The 18,756-nt window shown below is 38.9% G+C and overlaps 1 protein-coding gene across 1 annotated transcript in view; it reads left to right on the forward strand.

Moving 5' to 3' along the window:
* slc22a13b (solute carrier family 22 member 13b) overlaps window positions 1–18,756 on the forward strand; it is a 53,439-nt gene that overhangs the window by 7,303 nt on the left and 27,380 nt on the right. Inside the window, exons 2-4 of the mRNA XM_028803292.2 lie at window positions 2,667–2,770; window positions 15,811–15,965; window positions 16,067–16,235. Coding sequence (XP_028659125.2) covers window positions 2,667–2,770; window positions 15,811–15,965; window positions 16,067–16,235 — 428 coding nt within the window. The remainder of the gene's footprint in view (window positions 1–2,666; window positions 2,771–15,810; window positions 15,966–16,066; window positions 16,236–18,756) is intronic.

The raw sequence follows: 18,756 nt of genomic DNA on the forward strand, positions 1-18,756 counted from the left end.
TTAAGTTCCAGGCCCACTGTTATTTAATTTCAGGTCATTTGCTTCCTATCTATAAAATTTTACATTCATGTACATTGGCAATTCTCGTCCAAATTACGAATTTAATCCTAACCCACAGACAATGATTTCAAGTTCACGAGTATACCGTGTTATAATACTTTACAGTTTTATCGGTAAGTAGCAGCTAATGGGAGTTAATAAAACTTCTATTACAAAACACAAGTTCTTTTCAATTACCTTTATAATGGAGAAGAAATTCTGTTCTAAATCTTCTTTGTATGCTCTGTGCTTCAACACTAATTATCGTCAATTTACCAGCAACCCAGTTGTCCATCACCTACTAAAGATACAGACCTGATGTAGGAGGACATATTTCAAGGCAGATAAGCTTTTATGTGTTGCTCCTATATTCTATAATTACATTTTTCACCCTTCTACAGAAGTACTACACAGGTCTAACGTCTACGCAGTACTCAACCCATGGAAAACAATGGAGTTTTTGACATTCCGAGATCTTTACATTGATAATGTAACTTGCATCTTTTAATCAATTACACTCCAAATTGAATCGTTCAGCTATACGCGCTTAGTAAATTCATAAAAACTCTACACTGGAGCTGCAAGTAGGTGGCATTAAACCCGGTTACATTATGGGTAAGATTAGGGTTGTGATCAGACTCAAATAATGACTGTTAAGTAAATCAAGTGACATAAACATGCAATCCAATGTGGGGTGAGTCAACTCCATCTACTTGCAGCTCCATTGTAGAGGCAATGGAATGCAGAGACGTCCCTCTCATTGTGTAAAAAGGAGACAAGCACTCCACAAATGGTACCTTCCCGACTGCATGAAACAGAAACTGTCCTCCCATTCATCTATTTTATTAACCCGCTCATTGCATTTAAACATTTTACAATAGACAGCAAAAGTAAAAGAAAAAAGAAAGGTGGTACTGATGAAATAAGAATTATGCGAAAGGACAGCGCTGGAGGAGGATGCAGTGTATTGTACAAAAATATTAACTTTATTTAGAGCTGGTGAGGCTGTCACTTGGTAACTTTCTAATATTGCATTTGTTCACGACTTCAGTAGCACTAGGGGACAGCAAAGTAGCAAGCTAGGTAACAAATGTGATTGGTGCTACCGTCTGTCCTACTGCCTGAAAGGAAACTGCTTCAGTGTCATTAACACGCCGTGTCGAGCTGACATCAATGTGTAGTACTTAATTTATTGACACTGTTTACATTTGCTCGCTAGTATAGTTATAATTTAGTGCCACTACCTAGCTTTCATAACTAACTTTAGGCTGTATGTAGCCTATTAAGAAAGGGGAAATGTTTATGTGAATTTACGATGCAAGTAGTAAGCAACTGAAATGCTATCTGCAGGAACAAAATACTGCTTGTGTTTCACGGTTCTGCTCCAACTAGCTGTTATTCTGCAGCCACAGAGAGTCAGTCCAGTGATGTGGATGAAGTGAGGCTCGAAGTAGCAAAGAAAAGACTGCAACAGGTAGAGTATGTACAGCATTGTGGTGCTGTGATGTGATGAAAGGATGAAGTTTTGCAGGTATATTTTCGAATAATACAAGTGTGAAATATTATTATGACAGCAAGATATGAAGACATTATGAATGCAAGGATAATATAGCTAAGCCGGCATCATGTACTGTAATTATGTATTTCAAAGTTATAATTAACTATGGTACAGAGTAGTACACACTACGTATTAGAAGTCATGTTAATTATTTAATTTGTTTGTTATTAAAGATGTGACTGGACATTTGGGAAGGGAGGAAGTTAGGTCAACTACATGATTCAAGACCAGAGAGGATTATACTTCTGTGAACATTGCAGAGGTAGAAACAGCTGAGGACAAATAAAGAAAGAGACACTAAGGTAGATTAAAGAAATGTAGAGAAGGCTACCGTAAAGCTTTGAGTGCTTAACACATCCACAAGACAGAGTTAGGTATTGATGATTGGAATGCATGGCATTAACTATCAAGGGTACAAAGCTAAAGCGAACTGTACTCTACACGATACTCCTGACCAGGCTTCTCAGTGAGTATGACACATGCTTGCATCAACATCTACATGGTCATGATTTTGAAAGGAAGACTCGTCTCTCCTCCTCATTTATTGGTCAAGAGTGCTGTCTTCAGTTCAAAAGCACAATCCCATGTGATGGGGCTTCCTGTCCATGGATTACTTTCATTTTCCACAGTTATTTATTTAGTACGATTTCAGCAAACAATACGTGCATTTTTTATGTTGTGAGCATATGATTGAATGACTTGAGATGCGGATTAGGTGAGATTGTTTTCATGGACATTTTTTATACTGTTGGTTTACACTGGTCACCATTGAGTTCTCTTCTATGAAGAATACTGTTATGTCTGATCTTGACAAAAACATGAAATTAGACATTTTATGTGGCCATCACTACAAACAACATGGAATGAGTAAGATACAAAAAAATATAACATTGGGGAGAAATATTCCTTTAAGTTTCTTAGCACTGGCTTCTTTTAGTTTTCTACCAACTGTGTTGTGCTCTCATGTGTACTTCTGTAGTGATTATTGGACCGCACATCCACTTATTGCTTCACCAGTGTGTTCTGAAAGCCAGCGATGTTTTATTTTGTTGTCTTGTATTTTTTTCAGTTTGATTTGGTTTGTGGCAATAGTCAGCTGAACGAGATCTCACAGTCACTATACATGGCCGGTCTCCTTGTGGGGGCCCTGACTTTCGGTCCTCTAGCTGACAGGTAAGTTTTGAATTAAAACCTTCTAAAAAAGACATTTCCATTACTGTTTTGGTATTTTTTAATTTTGTAACTTCATTACATCCTTAAAAATTAAATATTATCCTAATGCAGAGTTATGACTTTTCTGCATTAAGGGCAAGGTGGGCACAGCCCCACCAGATCTTATGCAAAATAAGTGGTAAACTTTCCTCAGAAATGTAACTTACTATTAAAATGTTTATGATAACCCTCAGCTTTGTCTGCTTAAATAATTTGTCTTCAGTTTTGTATCTTGTACTCAATGTAATTACTTATATAGGAAGATATTGCTTCTTGAGTAGGTGGAATTGTCCTTGTGCCAGGTATGGCAAGCCTGTTGATGGCTGAGGGGTTGGACCACTTGGCCCTGCAGTGTCCTTGATACCCTTGGTCGTGTGTGCACATATCCAACCTGAACTTTCCAGTTTAGTAATGGGACATGAAAGTTAATAAAATCTTGACCACCTGCTGTTTTTGTTCTTTCTTTTTTTTCCATCCTGTGTTTGCACTTTCAGTTCGACCTTTTCCTACTCGTGGCCTAGCAGTGCACACCAGCAAATTTAGTGCCTTTTGCTCTATTAATGCTACCCACAGGAATTTGAAAAAGAATTAAAAAAGGAAAGATGCTTAATTTTAGAAATGTATCATTGACAAGACATTATGCTGCTGATTTTGATTTTCACCCACCACTGAGGGTGGCCTTTCTAAAATTGAAAAAGCTACCAAGGAAGCCCACAAATGCTTCTCACAGTTTTTGGATAAGAAGCCGGTGGAGTGAAGCTGCTGATGCTCCTGATTGAAAAATATGCAAAAAGAATGTGCAAAACATTAGAATATTAGAACACTTTACACGAGAACAGATGATTCAGCCAAACAAAGCTTGCCAGTCCTATCCACTTATTTCTTCCAAAAAAACATCAAGTCGAGTTTTGAAAGTTCTTAAAGTCTTACTGTCTACCACACTACTCAGTAGCTTATTCCAAGTGTCTATCGTTCTTTGTGTGAAGCAAAACTTCCTAATGTTTGTGCACAATTTACCCTTAACAAGTTTCCAACTGTGTCCCTGTGTTCTTGATGAACTCATTTTAAAATAACAGTCTCGATCCACTGTACTAATTCCCTTCAAAATTTTAAACACTTCGATCATGTCACCTCTCAGTCTTCTTTTGCTTAAACTGTAAAGGCTCAGCTCTTTTAACCTTTCTTCATAATTCATTCCCTGTAGCCCTGGAATCAGCCTAGTCGCTCTTCTCTGGACCTTTTCTAGCGCTGCTATGTCCTTTTTGTAGCCTGGAGACCATTATGAGACATTTAGAAATATTTCTGTTTTTTGCTATAGCTTTAAATGTTTAAGTGTTTTTTGTTGTTTTTCTATTATTTTTCTGTGTAGTCTGCTCCCTTCATTGTTATCAAGCAAAGCAGACACTCAGGCGAACAATACTAAATGATGAAAGGCTGCAACTGCCTCAGTGTCAGACCCACTAATTAGTCAATAAAGGAAAGGCAGACTGGAAATCAGTCAGTCATTATCCAACCCGCTTAATCCTAACACAGGGTCATGGGGGTCTGCTGGAGCCAATCCCAGCCAACACAGGGCACAAGGCAGGAAACAAACTCCGGGCAGGTTACCAGCCCACCGTAGTGCGCACACACCCACACACCAAGCACACACTAGGAACAATTTAGAATTGCCAATGCACCTAACCTGCATGTCTTTGGATTGTGGGAGGAAACCGGAGTACCCGGAGGAAACCCATGCAGACACGGGGAGAACATGCAAACTCCACGCAGGGAGGATCCGGGAAGCAAACCCAGGCCTCCTTACTGCGAGGCAGCAGCGCTACCACTACGCAGCCATACCGCCCATTACAATACATTAACACACTTAACTTTTGTAATTTATTCATTGACCCCAAAACACAGAAACTGGTAAATAACAGCTCACATAATTAGGCTAGGAGTATATTAAAAGCAGAAGTTGTTTGGAACTAAATCCTGCAGCCCCAGGGGACCCCAGGACCGAGTTTTGGAGCCCCAGTTCTATGGGATTCAGATCTGGTGACTGGAAGGGCACTGAAGAATACTGGACTCATTGTCATGTTCATGAAAGCTGTTTGAGATAACTTTTGCTTTGTGACATGGTGCATTATCCTGCTGGAAGAAGCCATTAGAAAACGTGCAGATTGTGGCCATGAAGCTGTTATGTTTCAACTTGGGTTATTCCCTTATTAGGGATTTAAATTCTGTTTGTATGTATGTTTTGTTAATGTTCAATTTCTTTGTCTGTAACATTTGTTTGTCATTTAATTTCTTTGTATCTGTGTGTCTTGTCCTATGTACCATGTATTTTGTGGGACCACCTGCCCATCACTGTCAAGGGACTGCTCTCAGTCCTTAGCGGTTTCGGGTTGATTTAGGATACAGATGGATTTTTCATTTTATTTTTTTTGGATTCCTAGATGCGATTAGTTGACCAGCTGACACGGAGGAGAGGAAAACAAAAAAACTCCTATGAAGGGCTATAGGAGAAAATAAACCTCTAGAGGGCAAAGGTCAGAAAACAGAAACAAGCAAATCAAATAGTCAGTTTCTGCATCATGAAAGTCAGAATGATCTCGGTCAGCTGGTTGCCCACCTTCCACTGGGCACAGTTGATAACAAAGGTATCCAAGTCCTCCTCGTTTCCTGAAGTATCCCAGGTGGCTGCAGCATAGAACACTCTGAGCAGGTGTGGGTGAAGCATTGTGCCACCACACTGGAGCGGAGACAATAAAGATAAAAATGCATTGAATTAATGCTCTGTATTTATTAATGCATCAAAAAGCTAAACTAATAATTAGATCACTATATTATAATTACTAGAAAGCCAGATTTAAAAAAGGGGTTTTAGAAGTTTTTTGAAATGATCCACAGATTTAGCCTGGTGTATTTTTAGGTGCATAAGAACAGAAAGCTACCTCACCATTGTTGAAGCAACACTTACAGTACATGTTGCACCATAACAATACGTATTTTTGTGTTTAAAAAGTGACACCTAAGTAAAGTTGTGCTATGGGCTGTTCTGATCTAAACAGTACTTGCTACAACAACAACATTTATTTATATAGCACATTTTCATACAAAAAGTAGCTCAAAGTGCTTTACATAATGAAGAAAATAAAAATAAAAGACAAAATAAGAAATTAAAATAAGACAACATTAGTTAACATAGAAAAGGAGTAAGGTCCGATGGCCAGGGTAGACAGAAAAAACAAAAAAAAACTCCAGAAAGCTGGAGAAAAAAATAAAATCTGTAGGGGTTCCAGGCCACGAGACCACCCAGTCCCCTCTGGGCATTCTACCTAACAAAAAATGAAATAGTCCTCTTTGTAGTTAGGGTTCTCACGGAGTCACTTGATGCAGATGGTCATACAGACTTCTGGCTTTTAATCCATCCATCATTTTTGGAACATCATAGTACTTAGAGTAGATGGTGGTGGCGCAAGCCACCACCAAAAGGACACCGGAAAAGGAAACAGAAGAGAGAATAGGGGTTAGTACAGATTTTAGAGCCACCATGAATGGTTATTATAATGAATTGGATATACAGAGTATCAGGATTAAATTACAGTGAAGTTATGAGAAGGCCATATTAAAATAATGTGTTTTCAGCAGTTTTTTAAAGTGGCAGGCTATTCCAGATTTTAGGTGCATAACAGCAGAAGGCTGCCTCACCACTTCTTTTAAGTTTTGCTCTTGGAATTCTAAGGAGACACTCATTTGAGGATCTGAGGTTACAATTTGGAATATAAGACGTCAGACATTCCGATATATAAGATGGGGCGAGATTATTTAAGGCTTTATAAACCATAAGCAAAATTTTAAAGTCAATCCTGAATGACACAGGTAACCAGTGTAGTGACATCAAAACTGGAGATGTGCTCGGATTTTCTTTTCCTGGTTAGGATTCTAGCAGCTGCATTCTGCACTAGTTGCAAACGATATATGTCTTTTTTGGGTAGTCCTGAGAGGAGTGCATTACAGTAATCTAGTCGACTGAAAACAAACACGTGATCTAATTTCTCAGCATCTTTCAATGATATAAGAGGTCTAACTTTTGCTATGTTTCTTAAGTGAAAAAATGCTGTCCTAGTGATCTGATTAATATGTGATTTAAAATTTAGATTACAGTCAACAGTTACCCCTAAGCTTTTTACCTCTGTCTTGACTTTTAATCCTAATGTGTCCAGTTTATTTCTAATAGCCTCATTGTATCAATTATTGCCAATCACTAAGATTTCAGTTTTCTCTTTATTTAACTTGAGAAAGTTACTATTCATCCATTCTGAGATACAAGTTAGACATTGTGTTAGTGAATCAAGAGAATCGGGGTCATCAGGTGCTATTGATAAATACAGCTGTGTGTCATCAGCATAGCTGTGGTAGCTCACGTTGTGCCCTGAGATAATCTGACCTAACAGAAGCATGTAGATTGAGAAGAGCAGCGGACCCAGGATAGAGCCTTGTGGAACACCGTATAGGATATCATGTGTCTTTGAGTTGTAATTACCACAACTAACAAAGAATTTTTTCACTGCCAGGTAGGATTCAAACCAAGAGGCTTGTCAAGGGGCAATGTGGAAAGTAGAACCAGAAAATCACATTTCTATAGAACAACATAAGACACGATCATTCATGCAGGTGCACAACTTAGTCATATTAGTCACAACCTTCATCTCCAAAAAGTCAGAGAAGAGAACGTTGGGAGCCTTTCGGGTGAAATGCCAAAGCAGAATAAGACTTTTGAGAAAATTACAGGGGTCAACAGTAATACTGACCTAGTGTGTTAGTTCACAACACTGAATGATAGCTCTAGGCAACTCCAAAGTACCCTTCCCTTGGGGGTATGGGGGGTTAACAAATAGAAAGGCAATCACATTCTGCGAATGTGACTTGAGAAGACCATGGCCGTGGGCCGTTAACCAGAAATGGTTGAGAGGAGGGCGGGACCCCCTCTACCAACTTGAAAAAAGTCTTGAAGTATTGTAGCAGCCTGCAGGCGGTCCTTCATCGGTGGTGTGGAACAAAATACTTGAGTGACCGCAGTCTGTCTGGCAGGGAGTGCAAACATACCCTTTGACAAACTTCAGGACGATTAGAGAAAGAGGGTGGAGACTTTCAGAGCAAATGTAGAAATAGGAACCCCATGCAGAAGTTAGGCGGTCAACTTGGTCCCAATGACGCTGACGATTATGATAGAGGATCATTGGTCTACAAAAAAATATTTTTTGTTTGCTTCTGAGAACTTCAGAGCAACTCTTTATTAAGTTTTTTACACTGATTTCATATATGAAATCAGAATTAAGCTAGCTGCTAGCACATCAGGTTTTTGAAATACACATCATTGACGTTTTGACACTTTTGAATATCAATATAATATATCAACACGATATCTGGAGTTTGGACTATGTCCCACCAAAATTGTTTTAATGTGTTTATTCTGAAAACAAACCAGAAGATGATATCAAAGACATGTTAAAGTATATTTATGTCAATTTACCTCAACATAAAAGTGAGGTCAGAGTGCCCAAAAATGTTGGAGGCACTCGCTTTTGCGCTTGTACTGCACATCTGTCTCTCTTTGCAAGAACCAACAGTAGTCACCCATCATGCTCGGAGTAAATTTTCCCTGATATCAGTTTTCCATCACCTTTATATCTTGATGAAATCTTTCCCCATGCTCATCTCTGACATGACTTAGATTTGGTGGAAAAAAGTCCAGATGAGAATGTAAAAAATGTGTCTTCAGTGACATTCTGGCTCCTGTAAGCTAATATACTTTCAGCATATTCTCCACAAGCTCAGTATAATTCTCTGCTTGGTGCTTGTCAAGAAAATTCTGGACAACCTGCACGAATGTGGGTGTTGATTTAGGTGGCTTCAGTTTCTTTTTGAACTCATCATCAAACATCAGTTCACGGATTTCAGGGTCAACAAAAACACCTTCCTTAATTTTGGCTTCACTTTTCTTGAGACCAAACTTATTTCTTAAATACTGAAATGCATCGCCTTTACTGTCCAGTCACCCTAGTTGTCCAAGACCTGCAACTTCATAATAAAAAACTGGACGTGCTGGACGAAAACGGTTTTCAGATTTGGAGTCAGCAAGTGAAATTTGTTAAAGTACAGGTGAAAGAATCCCAGTAGCAAAATGCTTTTTGACCAGTTTATAGCAGAAAGGTTGTTGGCTGTGTGGGTAACACTGTTTTACCCTCAAAATGACATTCTTCTGATTTCTATGCTCTTAACTAAGACCGTGCCTGTGTCTGTGTCAGAGTTACGAATTGATGTATGGGAAGCAGTCACCTTAATCGACATGATGAAATAGTCACTGTGATACTGTTGCCATTTTATGCTTTTACAGTATGCTAAATACAACTCGTAATACTTAATTTGTGTGTTTAATTTTAGGTTTTTTTTTTTTTTTTTTAATTATTTAGATAATGGCTCTTAAACTGTGTGACCAAGACTATGTCTTAGAGCTCATAAACTGACATTCTGTTATCAAAATGTTCTGTAACTGAAATAGCAGTGCATTCCTTTGTTCTTACCCAAATCTTTTTTTAATTCTATTGATCAAATGATATCCTCATTTATATGGAGAGGTAAGTCTCCAAAAATTTGCAAGTCATTATTACAAAAGTGCCGACTTAGTGGAGGTCTGTCTTTACCTAATTTTATGTTTTATTATTGGGCAGCTAACATCCAAAAATACATTTATTGGCTAAAAGATCTTCAGGCATTTTGGTGTCAGCTAGAAGCCCAAACATGTTTCTCGACCTCCCTACCTGCTTTATAATTTTCATCCCTCCCTGTATCCCTTACTCAATATACAGATAACCCTGTTGTACTTAACTCTCTCAAGATATGACATCAATTTCGACGCCACTTCAAATCTGTTTCTGCCTCTGCTCTGGCCCCACTATGCAATAATCACCTTTTCCCCCTTCCCTTTTAGACTCTACGTTTAATTTATGGGATAAAAAGGGCATTAAATGTTTTTCCGATCTTTATAAGGATAATATCTTTATTAACTTTACGGATATGTCGTCCCTTTATGGTCTGCCCTCATTTCATTTATTTCGTTATTTTCAAGTTAGACACTGTGCTTCCATTATTTTTCCTGAGTTTTCCATTCGCCCACCTAAACAGTCTTGGGAAGACTTATTCGAATTTTCTCCACATAAGAAAGCTCTTACCTCGCAAATATATAATACTGTTCTTTTAATGGACAGTTACTCTGAAAATGAAACTATTTCAAATTGGGAACAGGAGCTGGGTCTGGACTTCAGAGAAGGCTACTGGGATAGTGTAGTTAAGGGGATTTGTACTTCTTCATCTTGTGCAAGGCTTTCTCTTATTCAGTTTAAAGTAGTACATAGGCTACATTGGTAAAAGTCTAAACTATCTAAAATTTATCCCAATGTTCCTGACCTATGTGACCGATGTAACTCCTCTCCCTGCAATTTAAGCCACATGTTTTTTTTTTGCCCTAAAATCCAGTTATACTGGACCTCGTATTTTGACATTATTTCTCATGTTTTTGGAATCCGACTGGAACCTTGTCCTTTGATTGCTATATTTGGGATTCCTGGAGATCCTGATATGTCTTTTAATAGTACACAATTGGATGCAATTGCTTTCACTTCACTGTTAGCACAGCGTAGAATATTATTGTCCTGGAAGGCTCCGTATCCCCCGACCATGGCCCGCTGGTTGAAGGATCTTATGTTCTTTTTAAAACTTGAAAAAATCAAGTTTAGTCTGAGAGGGAGAGCTGATGGGTTTTTGAAGGTCTGGCAACCTTTTGTTTCTTATTTTAGCTCCTTGGAAACAATTGCACCTGATTAAACTTTATTTATTTATTTCTTATTTTATTTTGTTATTATTATTTTTTTTTCAATTGTTAGTTATTTATTTACGTATTTTTTGTAACATCCTGTGTACTAGGGTTTTTTTTTTTTTTAAATTACTTTCTTGTTGTCTAATTATTTAATTAATCATTATCTATTTTATCTATTTATCCTTTTTGTGGGCCTATGGATGGGATATGGGGTTTAGGTTTAGGTATTATAGGTTTATTGTTCGCGTCTGATAGTCAACACTAATATGTTTATTGATACTTTTGGCTTTTTTATGTACTTGAAGAGATGTGTATGTATGTTGTTGCCGTTAACTGGAAAACTGATAAATAAATGGGGAAAAAAAAAAAGAAATAGCAAGCAGGTACAAATGTCCTCTTTAGATTATTAATTGTGAATGATCAGTGCCCTACACACACTGGCACAGAGGTACAAGTGCAAAATACACCCTTTTAATTTCTTCTCTTCAGCACACAGTGCACAAATCACCAACAATTACCACTACGGCTCAGTTTCTTTTTCTTCTTCTCTTTCTCTCTCTTTTCTTTACTGCCTACACTCCTCCACGCAAGCTCTGTCAACCACCTCCCGACACTGGCTCTCGGAATGGAGTGAGGCAGCCTCTTTTATAGTGCACCCAGAAGTGCTCCAGGTACACTCTGATCTTCTTCTGGCAGCACTCCCGAGTGTGGCGGAAGTGCTGCAAGGGTCCCCGGAAGTACTCCGCATGTTCCCGGGTCCTCTTCCGCCACATAATATTCAAAAGACAGCTTTCCAAGACTGTCAAATCTGGAAGTATATAAAATTCTGGGCTGTATGCAAACAGACATGGACAGGAATTCTGGGAAAATAAGTATCAATTGTTAAAGAGTGTAATTGTTTATTAGAATGTATACATTTAAGCTTAGATAAAGTGACCAGTGTGTGTATGCTTGTAAGAATATGGAAAATGGGGTCGTGGGACTTGAAGATGAATATGCTTTGTGTACCTGCATCCAGCCCTGCAAGCAGGTCCCCCATCTTGCAGGGAAAACTTGGGGGTTGGTGGCAGGATTGGCACTCCAGCCACCATAAAAAAGCTCACACTGTTCCAGTGTGGTGCTGAGGTGTCACCCGCCGCACTCGGGTCCCAATTCAGGTAGTTTGGTGTGTGGTGAGTGCGACAACACGCTATCAGCACCTACTTGCTATCCAAAATTAACTTCATCAACAATCATCAATCAGCCAGACTATGGGGAACTTATCAGTTCTCCTAAACGTTGACTTATGCAAGATTTTACATAAGGCAGTGCTTTATTGTGAGAAAGAACAGTCAGCAAGATACTAGAAATTCTTCTTCTTTCAGCTACTCCCATTAGGGTTTGCCACAGTGGATTATCTTTTTCCATATCTTTCTGTCCTCTGCATCTTGTTCTGTTACACCCATCACCTGCATGTCCTCTTTCAGCACATCCATAAACCTTCTCTTAGGCCTTCCTGTTTTCCTCTTTCCTGGCAGCTCTATCCTTAACATCCTTCTCCCAATATACCCAGTATCTCTCCTCTGCACATGTCCAAACCAACGCCATCTTGCCTCTCTGACTATGTCTCCCAACCGTCCAACTTGAGCTGACCCTCTAATGTACTCATTTCTAATCCTATCCATCCTCGTCACACCCAGTGCAAATCTTAGCATCTTTAACTCTTCTACCTCCAGCTCTGTCTCCTGCTTTCTAGCCAGTGCCATCGTCTCCAACCCATATAACATAGCTGGTCTCACTACCGTCCTGTAGACCTTCCCTTTCACTCTTGCTGATACCCGTCTGTCACAAATTACTCCTGACACTCTTCTCCACCCATTCCACCCTGCCTGCACTCTCTTTTTCACCTCTCTTCCATAATCCCCATTACTCTGTACTGTTGATCCCAAGTACTTAAACTCATCCACCTTCGCCAACTCTACTCCCTGCATCCTCACCATTCCACTGACCTCCCTCTCATTTACACACATGTATTCTGTCTTGTTCCTACTGACCTTCATTCCTCTCCTCTATACAGCATATCTCCACCTCTCCAGGGTCTCCTCAACCAGATCACAATGTCATCAGCAAACATCATAGTCCACTAGAAATTCAATGGATTTAAAAGGCACTGCCAGGGAGACATCACAACTGCCAAGACTAGGAGCAGAGAGTGAGAGAAAAAACTGCTAAAGAGAAGAAATTGGCACCCATAGACTAACCGTCTGCTCCGAAGCGTCATGTCTGGTTTAAGAAAATGAAGACAACAACAACCAAAGCAATAGCCACCTGAAATGAAGCTTGCTGGTTCACCCTGACCTGAATTGTACTAACATTTACACCTGGTTTATCCTTCAAATAAGCATAAGTGATGATTGAAATAGTTTGAGTATAGATTTACTGAAGAATCCTGTGGTTTACTGACCAGTGATTGTTAATGAATCAAACTGTTTCCATTTAGGTTACATATTGTCAGGGGTAATGATTAGCCCTTGGCTTCTCTTAGATTGTGTAGCCCTTTCAAAGGCAGCCATTGTGATTCAAAAGCCTGACAGTAGCAGCTGTTCCTGGCTTTTGCTGGTGTATTTTGAAGTATAGCTCTTTCAGGGGAAGGAAGCAATCGGAAGACCAATCAACATGTAAGCAAATCCTCGTAGGGACACTCATGAGAGGAATGACTTCTAGTCCCTGGTTAAGTATGGACATTGAGGTAGCTGGCCTCAGCCAGTGCTGAGATGTTCTTGCTTTGTGTGTGAGATTGTCTGTGCTGAGTGAGTGTTGAATAGGTAACTTTTGCAGGATGTATGCATGAATCAAGAATAACAGTTTTGGCATTTCCAATGTTAACTTGTCCACCAGTATAGAAAGAACCTTAGAGATTAAAGTGCCTTTCCTGGACAGTTTTACCTACCACAAAACAGCCACTTTTGTGTTACACAGCCATATCTATGTATAAGTTAGTTAGATGTAGAAGGCCATGTCACTTTTACTTAAGCAAAGAATCCATATATAATACGATTCATCTAACTAAGATATGCAGATCTTAACTGATAGCATTCTCCTTATATTAATGTATTGTATATTCCATAATACCAGAGTAAGACTTTAATGGACCCCCGATTGCCGTTGGATATATTACACAATGTCTCATATCCAACATGTGTAAAGGAAAAGTTAAAGCTGACACTCAATCTACCACACAACCTTCTCTTATGAAGGGGTCAAGGTTCACCTGCTCTTTAGATAGCAAATCTGCAACCTATTAATGAAAGATTTCCACATTACTTGTGTAAAATATATAAAACAACTCTGAGGTGTTAGTTACATATTTGTAGACTGCCAGTATACTGTGACCGTAAATGCCAAAAAGGGACTCTGCTCTGTTGGGCCCTTGAACAAGGCCCTTAACCTGCAATTGCTGAGCGCTTTGAGTAATAAGAAAAGCGCTATATAAATGCAAAGAATTATATGTTTTGGATTACTAGGGTAGTGAATAATTTTGTATAGCAAATGTGTTCCTATTCTGAGGACTGGTGTTTGGGAACAAAGAAAAGGAGGCTTAATCGACAGCAGTGATGAGCGAACCCCATTGAAATTAGTGGAGGGTTTAGGCAGAGTGGTGGTGTGGCTAAGGATCTGTACTTGTATCTGGAAGGATGCTGGTTCAAATCTCATTACTGCCAAATGGGATCCTATTCCATTGGACCCTTAAGCAACTTCCTTAACCTCAGAATTGCTTCAAGGTTAGTGTACAATGGCTGACCCTGTGTTCTGACCTTCCAAAAGTCATGCACAAGGGACAGTTGTCCCCTGGGGATTAACAAAGTATATCAAATCAAAAATCTCAGTAGCTGAAACATCTTTTTTTTTTCTCTTGTGCTTGTGACCCAGTTACGGCCACATCGGCAACAATCTTACAGTTGGCATGTGTGAAAGTTCTCTGCATGGCTTCTACAGCTCTGTGACATCACACTGGCCTCGCAACACATCATGAGGCACTAGGAAAAGCAATTTTGTCTAAGCTGGCCCCACAGCGAATTATCAGGAAAATAATCGGCAAACAAGACATTCAGTGAACCCAGCAATTTCATCTCGAAATATGTTTGTCGAATTTCACCGATCAACACTAATGGTCATCAATTGGGACACTCCAATGTGAATTTCCCTTTGGGATTAATAAAGTATCTATCTATCTATCTATCTATCTATCTATCTATCTATCTATCTATCTATCTATCTATCTATCTATCTATCTATCTATCTATCTATCTATCTATCTATCTATCTATCTATCTATCTATCTATCTATCTATCTATCTACTCCAGAATCTAACTGAATAGGTCTAAGAGGGGCATGGAAGCTGTAAGTGTTCGCATGTCTGTTTCCTCATTGGCTGTAAATTAAATGTTTCTCACGTGAAGGCATTGTATCCCTGCCCTGTTTATAATAATTGGTTTAGGGATACTGGACTCCTTTGGTACTGTGTCTCTGCAGAGAATCCTTGGGTATTGCTTTTTTGACTTTGTGTCGAATGTGCAGTTACTCATGGAGTCCCGAATGAGGCACATTTACCTGCATTGTGTAGGAGCATCAGTTACGGAACTTCTGCCATGTGGCACAATTCCCAGTGAGTGATCTGGCTCGCAGGATCCTCATTGTTAAGGACCTGAGTGGCTGGACCAGGCCAAGGGGATGCCCATGTAACGTCTGGCTGCAGCTGATAGATGGTCATTTTCAGAGGGTAGGACTGGACTGCGTATCTGCCTTGGGAGTTGCCAACCAGGATCTGGGGCTGTTTAATCATGTTGTGGTGGGTGCAGCAATGTTCTGTACCAGTGCATGCTCCCCAACCTAGACCTGACTTGACCTGGAGACTTGCTTTTCTTATGAAAATAAATTAAAGGTTGATAATTCTACAAAACAACAGATTTTCTCTGCACTTCTTCACATAAAATTAATGTCCTCAGTGTGTTGACAACATTTTGCAAATACAGAATTAACATTATTTTAAATGATTTACTGACAGGGTGAAATTTTTGTTATCTACAAAACTCAACAATGACTGCTAACCATGTGCTGAGTGTTGTCTGCCTGGTTCAAACTTCTCTTTATTATATGCAGGTTTGGTCGCCGTCCAATTATCATGATTTCAGTTTTCTTGGAAGTTGTTTTTGGAACGGCAGCAGCATTTTCACCAAATATCTATGTCTATATGGCCTTTCGTTTTATAATTGGATCTTCTATAGCAGGAGTAATAATAAACTCATTTACTTTAGGTAAGTGTTCTCTCTTTGTCTTGGGTTATAGTTTCCTGTCAGTCAAACTGTTTGTGTCCATCCATGAGCTGTTTGCTATCTAAAATGCTTTTTTGTTTCAGGTACTGAATGGTGCGGAGTGAGTAAACGCTCATTAGCAACTATAATTACACACTGCTTTACTGGTGTTGGCTTGATGACTTTGGCTGGCATTGCTTATGGTGTTCGTGACTGGAGAATACTGCAGCTTGTGCTGTCTCTTCCTGCTACTGTTCTTGTAGTTTATTTCTGGTAAGAAAACTCAAAAACCACTGGTGGTGGATGTGATCATGTCCTTTTGCTTCAAATTAAGAGTGAACTATGAAAGTTTGTTTTTATAAAATATAAATAGCAATATTATTAGCACTGCTGCTTGCATAACTCACATCCTTAGATCAAATCTTGCATGCGTTGACTTCAATTGAGAGTTTATTGTCATTTGCACAGTAAACGGTCAGTCACACCATACAATGAAAATTCTGCTCTTTATGCTGTTCTGGCCACCAATATACAGAAATTAATCAAAAGATATTACAATTGACATGCAAATAGTCAACAGGCAATAGATAAGAAAATCAGATTTGTGTAATAAATACAGTAATGCAATATAAGCATATACATTATAGTGAAAATACTATGAGTATTACATAAACATATAAATCAGAGAGTGAGATTGAAATACAAAACTAAAAAAAGTAATACAGATATCATAATTCAAAAGTTGATTAGAGCAAATAAATTACTATCCAGACCCATACGCCAACAAATTCAGATATTGTGAGGGGAAGGGGTAATGGACAGCAGTCATTCACAAGTCTAAATTGTTCTGTAGTCAAGTAGTCCTTGATGTCACACACCTATGGTAGGAGTGTGAAATAGCTGTTGATGGCAGTCCTATATAATGCCGAGAGTCCTCCTGTTAACTTGGGCATGGTAAATCTCAATCATAGATGGAAAAGCTTTTCCTGGAATAGTTTGGGCAGTTTTGGCCATCCAATGTTGGGTTTTATGGTCCTGTGCAGAGCGACTACCAGACCTGATTGTGATGGCTATGGTGGGAATGCCCTCAATAGCACCACTATAAAAGCTACTGAGAATTTTGCCTGCCATTACTTTTCAGGAAGTTCAAATGCTGTTGAGATTTCTTTACCAACTGAATAGTAAAGTACAATACTAACTAATATAAATGCAGAGAAATTTAAAGGTTTTCACTCTCTCCACCTTTGCCTCACCGATGTACAGTGGAGTGCGTTGCTCCCTCCTTTTTCCATGGGTTCACAATCATCTTCTTTGTTTTAATAATCTCTATATACAGTATGTACAATCAATGTTTGTTTGTCTGTCTATATGTCTGTCCGCTTTTCACGGGAGAACTACTTAACGGATTTAGATTGGATTTTTTCTATAGTTTGCTTTTACATTCTGGTTGATTTGCGTCTTCTCTCATCGTGATAAGTATCGTAGTTCGCTTGCGGTACCGATTTATTTGCGCAAATCCGAGAAAGACACCAAGGGGAGGGGTAGGGGCCCTACTCACTCACATGCCAGCCTCGTGGCATGTCTTACATTTGTTGAACTAACGAATGAGAGAACTACTTAACAGATTTAGATCAGGTTTTTGTCTAGAAATTGCTTGAACATTCTGGTTGATTTTGCGACTTCTCTCATCACGCTAAGCATCATAGTTCACTTGCAGGAGTGATATATTCGAACTAATCTGAGACAGAGGCTGTGGGCTGAGGGGAGGGGGAAGAATGACATCAGGAGTGGGGAGTCGGTCTACCTCTGCGTTTTGGAGCGTAACTTACCTCCGCTTAGCTAGTGATACCTTTTTGTTTATTGATTTTTAAAGTTTGTTCTGTTTCGCTACTACGTGGGCAGAGCTGCGGGGAACGTATTTAATAAAAGTTGTTGTCCTGGTACCACGTTACCAGATTTACCACCTCCATCCTATAGGCAGTCTAATCTCCCTATAATTAGTCCAATGATTATGGTATCATCAGCCAATGTGAGAATATTGGTGTTATTCTGTGAGTCAATACACTCACTCATGAAGACAGTATAAAGCAGAAGGCTGAGCACACAGCCCTGAGGGGTCCCTGTATGTAAAACCTGTATGTTGGAAATGCAGTACCAAATTTGGACTACCTGAAGTCTGTCTGTTAGAAAGTCCAAAACCCTCACTACCCTGAGTTGGATTTAGCATTTTTAAAAGTGTTGTGTTATGTTGTTAAGCATCCATCCACCCAGGAAGAGCTAAACGTGCTTGCAGAAGCACATAGTTTTAAGTTGATCTGAGATTTGTAAAGAACTTGGCATGGCACGTGGCATATGTACAGCCTTATAAATTTGATTTTTTTTTCTGTGAAAGCCATTTCTGCCTTCTTAGTGTAAGAAAAAATTTAGTATGACAAATTTAAGCAAGGTACAGTATATAGTATATATAAGTATGGTGAAAGGAAAGTCAAATATACCTGGTTTTAATATTAGAAATCAAGACGCAGGCTAGTGACACCTCATTATTTATTATATTCAATAGCATTTAATTGTTAATATTTTTTACTTTGTTTCCTATTTATTTTAGTTACACTCATTTGCTAATTAGAACTCTGCTTTCATTGTTAATTATTCTTATTTGTTTGCTTTTTGTTTAAGTTAAACTCATTTGCTAATGAGGACTTTGCTTTCAAAACTGCTGCTAAAGAGATTTTTTTGTTTTGAGCGCAAATAAAATTAAGCAGGCACAGGCATAAGTAACAAAAAACAAAAGTGC

Source organism: Erpetoichthys calabaricus, chromosome 6, assembly GCF_900747795.2.
Source record: "Erpetoichthys calabaricus chromosome 6, fErpCal1.3, whole genome shotgun sequence".
In the NCBI taxonomy this organism is placed as follows: Eukaryota; Metazoa; Chordata; class Cladistia; order Polypteriformes; family Polypteridae; genus Erpetoichthys; species Erpetoichthys calabaricus.